The 13,003-nt window shown below is 35.1% G+C and overlaps 2 protein-coding genes across 2 annotated transcripts; one reads left to right on the top strand and one right to left on the bottom strand.

Annotated features, from left to right (window-relative positions):
• The first annotated feature begins 923 nt into the window (after window positions 1-923).
• On the top strand, window positions 924-1,777 carry LOC104240092 (uncharacterized). The gene is made up of 2 exons (XM_009794872.1): window positions 924-1,055; window positions 1,334-1,777. The coding sequence occupies exons 1-2, from the start codon at window positions 924-926 to the stop codon at window positions 1,775-1,777; spliced, it is 576 nt and encodes a 191-aa protein (XP_009793174.1).
• A 973-nt stretch (window positions 1,778-2,750) lies between these two features.
• LOC138885177 (uncharacterized) lies at window positions 2,751-6,754 on the bottom strand. The gene is made up of 11 exons (XM_070166087.1): window positions 6,698-6,754; window positions 5,798-6,351; window positions 5,524-5,644; window positions 5,219-5,422; window positions 4,902-5,033; window positions 4,719-4,770; window positions 4,090-4,534; window positions 3,866-3,989; window positions 3,486-3,606; window positions 3,337-3,401; window positions 2,751-3,236 (listed from the first exon to the last, which is right to left on the bottom strand). The coding sequence occupies exons 1-11, from the start codon at window positions 6,752-6,754 to the stop codon at window positions 2,751-2,753; spliced, it is 2,361 nt and encodes a 786-aa protein (XP_070022188.1).
• Window positions 6,755-13,003: the final 6,249 nt, after the last annotated feature.

Here is a 13,003-nt window from a genome sequence, read left to right as displayed (position 1 = left end):
GTGATCTTAAGACAGTTTACACACCAAAGGACATACAAACTGACATGTTGTCCCAACACGGAGTGAACCTAAGCTACATGCAAGCATGGAGGGCAAAGGAAAAGGCTTTACAGTTATTGAGAGGTCATCCGGCTGACTCCTACAACAAATTACCAAAATATTTTTATATTCTTGAGAAGATGTATCCTGATTCAGTTGTTAAATTGAAGAAGACAACAGATGAATGCTTCTTATATGCATTTGTTGCTCTTTGTACATCAATAAGTGGTTGGGAATATTATAGACCAGTAGTAGTGGTTGATGGGACATTCTTAAAGACAGCCTACAGGGGGGTTATGCTGACAGCAAGCACAATGGATGCAGCAGGTAAAATTGTAATTATTTTGTAATTATTTTATAGGCAGTTATTGTAGATACATTGTAGATATTTTGTATATATATATATATTGTAGTTTATATGTATTTGTGTTTTCATATCCATTTTCAAATCTGCCAGTTAATTATTTTTTTACTAATAATGTAGGTACAATATTGTCTTTGGCATATGTTGTGGTTGATTCGGAAAACGACGCATCGTGGAAGTGGTTTTTTGAGCAATTCAAGCAAGCATATGGTGAAAGAACTTCAATGTATGTTGTTTCAGATAGGAATGAGATTATCCTGAAGGCAACATCAATTGTCTATTTGGGCGTGCCACACTACTCTTGCGTGTGGCATATTTGGACAAATATAAGGGCAAAGTTCAAGAAGGGTCATCTACAATTAAATGAATTATACTTTGCTACAACAGGGTCATACACTCTGGATGAATTTAATGAAAGGATGTCGAAGATTGAATAGATAGACCCCCGTAATCATACCTCTATGATATTGGCTATCATAGATGGTCAAGAGTACATGCAACGGTGAATAGAAATTGGACTATGACATCAAACATTGCTGAGTCGTTGAATGCTGTAACAAAAGAGGCAAGTAAGCTGCCAATATTTGACCTATTAGAGTATATGAGGACACTTATTGAACGTTGGACAAAAGACAAGTTATTGAAGGCAAAGGTACTTTCACATACCTTGGGTACAAATTCAACAAAAAATTGGAAAAAAACACTACATTATCTCAGAAACTTAGGGTAAGATCTGTTTATTTGGTGCAGAAAATTAATTAATTAATATACATTATTTTCAAATTACAGATATATTGTAGACAAATTGTAGTTAATTTGTAGATTGTAGATAATTTGTAGATATAATTGTAGATACATTGTAGATAAATTGTAGATAATCTATTTTTATGATTGTAAATATTTTTCTTTCTGTTTGTTATGTAATTGTAGGTGAGGGCTTCAACAGATCATATCCATACTGTGATAGATGGTGTGAAGCGGTACATTGTGTGTCTTAAAAGCAAGAAATGTAGTTGTGGTCAGTTCCAACTTGATGAACTTACATGTCCACATGCTTTGGCAGCTCTAAGGCACATGAATGAAACTTATGAAAACTATTGCTCTCCGTATTACACAAGGGAGAGCTTGCTGCGTACATATGAAATACCAGGAAATCCCCTTCCTGATGAAAGCAAATGGAAAATGCCACAACATATATCTGATGAAGTAGTAAATCCACCTACGGGAGAGAAAAAGCAGCCAGGAAGACCTCAAAAGGAAAGATACAAAACATATGATGAACTAAAGTCAAAGAATTACAAGGTGTCATGTGGCAACTGTGGAGGTGAAGGGCATAACAAAAGATTTTGCAAGAATGCACCCAAAAAGAAATAAATATCGTGTAGTTAGAATAGTATTTCAAAATAATTGTTAGTGTGTTCAAGTTAACAGAATTTTGTGTGTAATCGTTTAAGTTTTGAAAGATCATAATGTAGTTATCTTCAATTTGTTTCTGTGTTTGTTAACATATTTTCTGTATTGTGTCAATCAACCACCTCCATTTTTGCATTCTGTACATAGCAGTTAATATTTATTATCTACAATATAACTACAAGTTAAAAAAAATTAATGTAACTTGAACTAACAGTTATATACAAAAAGTAAATACAACTGGAGGTATTCCCTACAAATTATATACATATTCAACTATAAAATTATATACAATCTCAACATTCAGTGTTTCCAGATTGTGGATAATTTGAAGTTTTTTGTAGATAATTTGTATTCTAACAACATAATAACTACTTTTAAGATAATGAAGAACAAGTGCTGTAAATATTAAACAACTGGAGATAAAACCACCAAGTTATTTTCAAGTGAACTACTAAACTGGATAGAAATTAACAAAACAAAAGGTCTGCTACAATAAAAAACACAAAAGAAATGTTCAGAAAGTTGTGTACTATACTTCTCCTACAAACTAGCATCAACTAAATTACATAGACATGACACTACTTCTTCTTTCTCTGGACTCTTGTTTTCTCATTCAATGAAGGTACACCCTTCCTCCTTGCTAGTCTGCCCTGTAACCTCATTTTCACTGATTGACCCATCTTCCTGCTTCTTTGTAGCATAATCTCATAGGAGTGCTCCATAGCGTCTACGATGTTGGTCAATATCAGAAAGGTCTTCTGCGGGAATTGACAAATCTCCAAGGCTAACATACTCCGCAAATGCAGCAACAAATACACCACAATCGTTGCAGAAACACAATTTTTTTTAAATATTTACCAAATAATTAGAAATAAAAAAAGAATTAAATGCATAGAAAGAGAGAATAGATCTTTTACAGTGACCCTTCTTTTTGCTATGGAATATCTGCAACCATCCACTGAATGTTAAGAGGGTCGATAATAGGTTTCTCGATGTATGCCTTTGTATTCATGAAGTTAATGTCATTACGCTTCCCATAGAAACCAGTGCATGAAAAATACAAAGGGATAATAACAGAAAACTTTTTGACACAGGATTCAACAACATGATGGTTGTGTGAAGAGACCATGGAATCATACGCATAAAGTTGCCTGTCTGCAATGTCGAAAACGACCAACACCCAATGGAATTTTTCTTTAATATTGACGGGCATGATGACATAGTCAACTTCATCCCATGCAACATTGGCAAGTAGTCTATACCCCAAAATATATTCTGCAACAACATCTTGGGGTTTAATAACCGAATACTTCTCTTGTGGAGGTAAATTTATGAACTTTTCATAAATTTGTTCTATCCTGGTCTTGAACACACAATCCGTTGTGGTAAACCTGGTCTTGTTATTGGGGCCATACTGCCTCTTTTCCTCAAGTAATACATTATTACATTAATGTGATGCACCCAAAAATAGTTGGCATATAAACAACAACTCAACTTCAAATAATCTACATGAAACCTACATTATAACTACAATTAACTACAAAAACAGAAACAAAAATATCTACAATGATGTCTAAAAACAGCTCTACAATTTAAACAAATTTACCTACAGTAAATGTACAATTTACCTACAGTTTAAGTACCTAATCTAAAAATAACTACAATTTACCTACAGTTATTGGGCAAACACGTAACACAGCATCTACAATCATGTCTACATTATATCTACATTTTAGACTACGATTAATCTTGTAATGTTCTACATAAACTACAAAATAACTACAATTACACTACAAACAGTAAATACAGCAATAAAACTATTCTGTCCATAAAATACATATAGAATTTATACTATAAATAATCTTTAAATATGATACATAACATAAAACCTAATTATTAATTACACTACATACAAGAAAGAGAGCATTTACAATCATGTCTACATCATATCTACACTTTATACTACAAGTCATCTTCATATATTATCTACAAAACAGAAGACAAAATATCTACAAATCATATCTTGGGAATAGACTCCTTGATACTTACCGAGTCATTGAGGACTTGTCCGGGGTGAGCCAGCGAAAAGAACCATTCCTTCTTATCAACATTTTCCACTACAAGGTCTAACCAAGGCTTAATTTGGTTATCCTTTATGGAAAATGGAGCCTTCCTCCAATAACAACAAATAAATGACAAAAACAAATTGTAGATTGAATTAGATATGTAAAAGATAAATGCTGAAATGAAAGTGCAAAATTATGCATTCATACCTCTTTGAACCTTTGTCGCTAGACTGGTATAACCACTTGTTGAATTTTTCTAAAATATCCGGATCTATATTTTCACCAATAACAGTAGTAAAAGGGTGTTTGAGGTAGAAAATTTTAGGTCCAACCGAATTGTTGCCCCCTGAACTATATAGAGGGATAAATGGTGATCGGGCATATTTTTTCGGATGCCTTATTCTCCCCGAATGCATAGGTGTTGCATCATCTTGTATGGGCTCGCCAAACATAACCAACTGGGATAAGTTGTCGGGCAACTCAAAATCATCTAGTGTGACCCCATTCTTCTCAACTCTTGATCCTTCTGAATCACCTAGATCCACATACTGTGCATCTGCACCTTCATTGTCATGTTCCTCAATGACCTGTTCTGACTGAGCTGCTACTGTCACTCCGTGAATTGGGGACTGTGCATTGATACCTTCCGTAACTGTAACACAATTCATATCAATTTTAACAAGAATGTTAAACTTTATAAACAACAAGAAAATATCTCTGAGTGACAAGGTGTAGCATATGTGTAACAAAATTGTAGATATTTTGTGGATAAGTGTAGATATGTTAATTATACACTGACACAAATTGTAGATATTTTTTAAGTATTTTGTAGATACCTGTTTTGCTGGTGTTTTCCTGCACTTGTTCCCCAATATTGAACTGAAAATGCTGATTGTTCAAGTCTTTTTATTGGTCATTATTTTTTTGAACTGCCAGCAAACTGAATGTTTTATGTTAGTTTGTATATATTTTTTCATTGTCTAAATTGTTTTGCTATAAAAATAAAAGTCAGATCTTACCTTTGCATCATCTTGCACATTTCTAATGTTTATCATTTGCAAAACAGACTGCACAGAATCATTTATAAACACTCGAAGGCTATCGAGTTCTACAAAGACAGCTTTCCTAAAATCTTCAAGCTTTCTATCAACCTACAAGTTACAATATAGTAAGTTGTTAACTTCATAATATGTCCTAACATACAATGCAAAAACATATGCAATTATATAAAGATATATATCAGAATTTACAAATTTGTAGATATTTGGTAGACAGTTTATGAAATGTAGATATATTGTAGATAAAATGTTGATATATTGTTGTTTATATGTATTACCTGCTCAATTCCTTTTTCTAATTTACTGATCTTCTCAGCAATAGACTCTTTGTCCTCTTCTCCATCTGTTTGTTTGGTTTCCAATGTAGGAGGATCAGCATTGAGAACCTCAGATGTTTGTTCACCTTCTTGAACTTTGTACTCAATTTTTTCGGGCAAAATCAGCACTGCAATCTCTTCTCCAGATTCAACTATGTTAGTAAACTGAATGAGGAAAAATAAATTAGTTTGATCAAGGCAGAAAATGTAGAATACTTGTAGATATGTTGAAGGTAAATGTATAATCGTAATAAAAGAAACTATACCTTTATCCACTCATGCTTTATCATCTTCTCTTCAAAGGCAGCTAACCAAATCTGCCCCTTAGTAGCTGACCATCTTAGTATGTGAGGTATTGAGTTAGAACACCTTGTAGATAGATCAGTGCTGACAGTAGAGCAGCACTCATAAAGCCATACTTGCAATGCTAGTGAGCATCCCCGTATGAGATAAGAATGTACATACGAATTTAGTATGTGCCTAACAGATTCCATCATCTGGGTGAAAGATTTAATACCCCATGGGTATGACTCATACTACCCAGATTCTACCAAATAGAACCTAAAGTGATCTACAAAAGAAACATGATCTTTGTCTGAAGGACAAATGAAAAATTCTAAAAGATAAAGGATGCACAACTTCACCGCATCCTCATCGTTTACCCATGATCTAGTGGTTACTATCTGTTTCAAATAAGACTTCTCCACTCTTAATTTGTTAGGAAAATAACTGCTCATTATTTTGCTAATATAAGTGGGAGTATAACCAAAATCAGTAACCTGAGTAACACATCTTAGACTAGTAATTAATGCAAACTCACGCAATCTAAAATTTAATGTTTCACCCTTTAACTGTACAGAAAAATATGATTCATTGGATTTGGTCAATTCATACTTCATCAGAAGATGAATGGCTTGGTTTTGCATGCATATGGTGGGAAGAGACAGTAAGTATCCAAAACACGTCTTTTTGAAAAGATTCAAACCATTTGAGGATAGAAGCTCTTTAATCTGGCTAGAAATGCTAGGATCACACAAAGTGTGGAATCTAAGCACCATATAATCAACATTATGTGGGGCAAAAAACTGTCCATTCTGCACAAATAATAAATTAATTCACATTAATAAAATACATAAAAAGGATAAATTCATATACATTTTATCTACAACATAACTACAAATGATTACATAATATCTATAATTTAAAGCATTTTTTACAAAAAGGCAGCAACAAAAGATAACTACAATTTTGCTTCAAATATTACAAATAACTACAAAAAAAACTACAAAATATCTAAAATTATAAAAGCAGAACATCACAACTACAAATAATCTTCAAAATTAAGACAATTAATCTACACTTGTCTAAAACACGTAGAACACAGATTTAACCATCCTAAACCAAACAAAAAAATTAGAAATGAAACTAATAAATGTTTACCTTTGCCAGTGATTGGTTCCAAACAATTTTAGGGTATTTTTTTGAATGTTTCTTCATTTTTAGATTTTTTGAACCAGGAGACACCTTTGCTTTCTTTCCTATTCGAAGATTAGGGACCTCTTCTACAAAGTCGTCATCTACAAAAATCTCTTTTCCTTCTCATTTGACTTGTTTGACTGGTGTAGGAGTTTCTCCAGCATCTACATCGTGTTTTTGTTTGGTTCTCATCTCGGCTCTGATTTGTCGGAGAGAGGAATTATGAGTAGTCTCTGCAATTGCATGTGGAGATTTGCCTTGCTTTTTGGGTGATTTTCGGGATAAAACACCCAAATCAAAGGAGGGTATATCAGCTACTGCTGATTTTTTAGGACTCTTTTTCGAAGCTTTGTTGTTCTTCATTGATGAACTTCAACTGGAGTAAAATGGGGAACCAATTTGTTTGAAGGGTTTCTTCAATTTTCTATGATTTTAGAGGGAGATTGGATGATTTCAAAGATGGAAAATGGTAAAAAGAACGTGAGTATTGGTAAAAAGAACGTGGGTACGAGGCTGAGGGGTTAGGAGAGAGAAAGTAAGGGATGAGTAGAGATACTGGAATTAAACGGAAATCCTTTAATTAAGGAGTAAAAAACATCTCATTAATTATATCATTAATTAATTATGGTATAGAAATGGTAATTTGGTATACTAAGTGTAATTAAGTCAAACCTTAAACATTAAGGGTAAAAAAGTTTCCTATGTGGCATAGGAATGTAAAAAATTCTAAAACAAAATTAACCTGTGACTTTATCAGGCCCACCATAGCACATCGTCTGTTGAAATACCAAAAAGAAAAAAAAGCTTAAATATATACAAATGCGGAGATGGGATTCGAACACATGATATCACTCAAAATTTGAACCCGCATGACCACGTTTACAAAGGAAATGTGCAACAAGTGGGTTCAAATGATAGTATTATACATATTTCCCAGGAATTTACTAACATACATAGTGTTGACGAAGCGGGTTCAGTTGAACCCGCTTAATAACACGTGGGTCCGCCCCTAAATTTATAATACTTGTCTTTCTAAGGTTAATGAAAAAATATTTTAGTAATTGCTTAAAGTTTTTATCTAGGTACTATGATATACAGAGTAATAGCTTGTTTGGCCAAGCTGCAAAAATCAGCTTGAGAAGCGCTTTTGATGAGAATCAATTTGTGTTTAGCTAATTAATTTGAAAAGCACTTCTGAGCTGCAATTAGCGTTTAGCCATGCTTTTAAAAACTGCTGCTAAGTATATTTTTCTCAAACGTACTTTTCAAAAAAGTGTTTTTGGAGAGAAGCTACTTTTTTCTGCTTCTCTAAAACTGCTTCTGCTTCTGCTTAAAAGCATTTTTTTTTCTAAAAGCTTGGCCAAACACTTCGACTTTAAAAAAATACTTTTTTTGAAAAAAAAAAGTGCTTTTTGGATTTGGAGAAGCTTGGCCAAACATGCTATAATTCTTTTTTTTTAAAAAGGTAGAAGATAAATAGACTTTAACTCGAACGAGAGCAACAAACATGATGTAATATGCAAAAGAATGACAGGTAGAGATTGAAAAGTTTTTTTTGTATGTCTAAACTATTGTCAATTACTATTATATATTCTGTGTTCTGTGTTAGTCTGATCGTCTTTAAACAATATTATTTAGTGTTATCAGCAACACACCAATTTCGAATAACGTTTATGAGAAAAGCAACACAAAAAATAGTAATCCCAAGAACAACTACAATCCGAACCCAAAAGTGGGCTATAAATGGCTTCATGACAACGTCATTCCACAACTAGAGCCAGGAAATGGAAAAACATAATCCTATTACAGCACCCACTGCTACTTGATTTAATGTGTGAAGTTGTTGTGAAACCCATAGCCACGACTGTAAAGTGAAATACAAGGAGTATTTTCAACATCATTCTTAGATTGAACATCCATATATACAAAACAAATCAGTAAAAGGTGCAACTCGATCCAAACTTACAAAGTACGAGCCCATTGATAAGATAAGCGCACTAATGACTGCAGTTATTCCATTCAATCCGAAATATTGAATCACTGCGTCAAACAACAATGTGAGAACAAAAAAATGAATTATCTCGTAAGCTCAAACCCGTAAATCCACACCCAAAAAAAAGCAATCTTAGTACATCAATTCCTTCTCTCTATAAGATCAATTTAAAAAGCTTAAATAACTATAGAGCAATCACATACAAATATCATATTTGGTCAATGATGGAAGAAAAGATACCGCAGCAAAAGGCAAGGGCAAACTGGATCAAAGTGGGTGATTCTAACAGTAAATTCTTTTTTGCAGTGATAAAGGAGAGGCAACAAAGGAAACTAATAGTGGAACTACAGACACTATCAGGAAGTATCATAACAGATTATGCAGCCATAAAAGAGGAGATAGTGTCATTCTATAAAAGCTTAATGGGAACAAGTGCTCATGTACTTCCAGTTGTGGACAAGAGGGTAATGAAGGGAGGGCCAACCTTAACAAATCAACAACAGCAAGATCTGATTGCTGAAGTTACTAGCCAAGACATTGATGAAGCTTTAAAGGGGATAGGAAGTGACAAAGCACCAGGCATAGATGGATATAATGCAGAATTTTTCAAAAAATCATGGCCAGTGATCAAAGAAGAAGTGTATGCTGCAGTGAAAGATTTTTTCAATACAGGGGTGATGTTTCCAGCAATCAATTGTACAACAATCACATTATTGCCAAAAGTGTCCAATCCAGTGACAATCAAGGATTTCAGACCTATTGCTTGTTGCACTATGTTGTACAAGATTATCTCTAAAGTGCTAGCTGGAAGAATGCAGAAAATCATGCCACACATCATATCTGAAGCCCAAGCAGGATTTATCCCAAAGAGAAAAATAGCAGACAATATCATCCTTGCTCATGAGCTAGTCAAGGCTTATAGCAGGAAACATATATCCCCTAGATGTATGATGAAAGTTGACATGATGAAAGCATATGATTCAGTGGAATGGGTATATCTGGAACAAGTGCTAGAGTATTTGTGTTTTCCCACAAATTTCTGTAACTGGGTGAAAGCTTGTATATCAACAGTCAGTTACTCAATTATGATAAATGGGGAGCTGACAAAAACTTTTGATGTTGCTAAGGGACTCAGACAAGGTGACCCTATATCACCATTTCTGTTTGCTATAGTGATGGAATATCTAAGCAGGCTGCTCAAAGAACTGAAAAATGCTCAGGAGTTCAGATTTCATCCAAGATGTGGGAAATTAGACATAACTTATCTCAGCTTTGCAGATGACTTGCTACTGTTTGCCAGGGGAGATAGCAAGTCTGTCTCCACAATGCATGATTGTTTCATGAAATTTTCTGCTACACCTGGACTGATAGCTAACCTCAATAAGAGTGCAATCTACTTTGGAGGAGTTGATCAAGCAACAAGGCAGGAAATACTACAGAACACTGGATATATTCTTGGAGAATTGCCTTTCAAATACTTGGGCATACCATTGGACACAAAGAAGTTGTCAGCTATGTAATGGCAACCATTGATTGATAGAATAGTAGCAAGGATTTCTTCATGGACAGACAAGAAACTATCTTATGCTGGAAGGGTTCAGTTAGTCCAAACAGTGATATTTGGTATCCAATCCTATTGGGCCCAAATTCTCATACTACCAGCTAAAGTGATGAAATTGATAGAGGCTTACTGCAAAAGCTATATATGGTCAGGATCCAATACAATCACAAAAAGAGCATTGATAGCCTGGGACAGAATGTGCTTGCCTAAGTCTGTTGGAGGGTACAATCTATTGAATATCAGAATTTGGAATAAAGCAGCTATAACAAGTGTATACTAGGACTTAGCACAGAAGAAAGACAAGATGTGGATAAAGTGGATTCATACTTATTACATAAAGGGGCAAAGTATAGTGGAGATGAATATACCCCCAACAAGCAAGTTGGATGGTGAGAAAGATTATGGAAGCAAGAGGAGTAATCCAGCAACTGCCCACAGTGCAATACAGAAGGACCACAACCAAGAAAATTTATTTGGGCATTCTGGGAAGCTACAACAAGGTGGCATGGAGAACCTTGATGTTTCACAATGAAGCTAGGCCCAAGGCAATATTCACTATATGGATGCAATGCCATGGGAGGCTAATGACAACAGATAGGCTTGCTAACTGGGGAGTCCAAGCAAACACAAGTTGTTGCTTGTGTAATGAAATAGTTGAGTCACATGCACATTTGTTTGGTGAATGCAAATTCACTAACATAGTATGGGGAAGGCTTATGCAATGGATTCAAATCAATGTGAGTCCATCACTGTCATACACACAGAAGATGGCATGGATAATAAAGCAAGCCAAAGGGAGATCATGCAAAGCAAAAATTGTGAAAATGGTATACTTTGAGCATATACATGGGATATGGATGGAGAGAAACAACAGAATTTTTGGAGAGACAATGAAGACTGCAGAACAAGTGGCAAGGGAAATAGCATGTGTTTGCAACATAAGAGCTAAAAGAGGAATGAGGGAGAAGATGCAGCAGCTTATGTATTGAAAACAATGTACTAACTAGCCAAACATTTGATTAATGTCTTATGTACTACTTATAAGGTAGGATTGAATAGAAACGTGTATAGACTAAGTGAGCCGAGAATGGTTCTACTGCTTTGTAATGTTCTCTTTGGTGATTAATGGAAAACATAATTACCAAAAACAAATATCACATTAAGGGAAGAAAAGGGTGAAACTTTAGTAGGCTACCTGTCCTTTCCAAGACAGGTATTTCTCACGGACAACAAAAAAATCTTAGCATCTTACTGATATTACATGATTAACAAAGACATTTGCTTCCGATATACTCTTCATATTTAAAATACAAAACAAAATTGAAAGACAACTGTAGCAACTTGTAACGACCCGACCGGTCGTTTTAAGAATTAATGCCTCGATTCCCTATTAACTACTTTCCCCGAGTTTTCTTCTGCTATTTTGAGTTGTCGGGAGGATTCGTTTTGTGTTTTGGAGTGTTTTGGGCACTTAGTCTCTCAATGAGAGCTTAAGCTTTAGAATTTGGACCGTAGTTGGAACAGTGTGAAGACGACCTCAGAATAGAATTCTGTCGGTTCCGTTAGCTCCGTTGGATGATTTCAGGCTTAGGGGCGTGTTCGGATTGTGTTTTGGAGGTCCGTAACTTATTTAGGCTTAAAATGCCGAAATTTGAAATTTGGAAGTTTTTCGGTTCGATAGTGAAATTTTGATTTCGGGATCAGAATCCATTTTCAAGAGTTGGAGTCGCTCTGTAGTGTTGAATATGACTTGTGTGCAAGATTTGGGGTCAATCAGACTTGGTTTGGTTGGATTTATAATTGGGTGTAGGATTCTTGAGATTTCTAGTTCATAAGGCTTGGATTGGAGAGTGATTTGTGGTTTTAGCATTGTTTGATGTGATTCGAGGGTTGGAATAAGTTCGTATGATGTTTTAGGATTGGTTGATATGTTTGGTTCAGGTCCCAAGGGCCTCAGGTGAATTTCGGGTGCTTAATGGAAGTTGAATTGGACTTAGAAAAAACTCTGAAGTTGGATGAACTTGTCATAACCGCACCTGCGTGTGTAGGATGGCAGGTGCGGCACCGCAAAAGCGGTATGAGGATCATAGGTGCGGACTAAGGCTTAAGTGGAGTTGGTCGCAGATGCGGCCCAAGGACCGTAGAAGCGGACCGCATCTGCGAGTTTGTAAGCGCAGGTGAAAAAGTTTGGGCTTTAATGAAAAGTCGCAGGAACGGTCTATTTGTCGCAGAAGCGGGACCGCCCATGGTCGTAGAAGGAGGATCGCTGGGAAAAAAAGAGAAGGTTTGAACTCAAAACTTGGAAAAACGATTTGGAGCTCGGTTGAGGGCGATTTCTCGAGGGTTTTTAAAAGAGAAACATTGGGTAACGTTTTCTATCTTGATTTTGATCCTAGAACTATAATCTATTGTTGTTTTCCTCTTCTAATTAAGGAAATGGGGGTGAAGGTTTGAAAATGGGAGAGAAGTTCCCCAATTGAAAATTCGAGATTTTAGTGAGATTTTGATGTTGGATTTTAGTAATTTTTGTTCGAGTGTGTTCGGGGTTGATCGGGGTTCTGAATTTGTAAAGTTTATCCAATTCCGAGACGTGGGCCCGGGGGACTTTTTGGGCAATTTTCTTAATTTCGCGTGTTAGTTTTGAATTAATTAGTTAAATTAGTTACTTGAAGTTATATTTATATTTTTGCAATTAATTTGAATAGATTTGGGTCAT

This window comes from Nicotiana sylvestris, chromosome 2 (genome assembly GCF_000393655.2).
Source record: "Nicotiana sylvestris chromosome 2, ASM39365v2, whole genome shotgun sequence".
Classification (NCBI taxonomy): domain Eukaryota; kingdom Viridiplantae; phylum Streptophyta; class Magnoliopsida; order Solanales; family Solanaceae; genus Nicotiana; species Nicotiana sylvestris.
The sequence above is the reverse complement of the archived record's forward strand: the minus strand, read 5'-3'. Positions and strand labels throughout refer to the sequence as shown.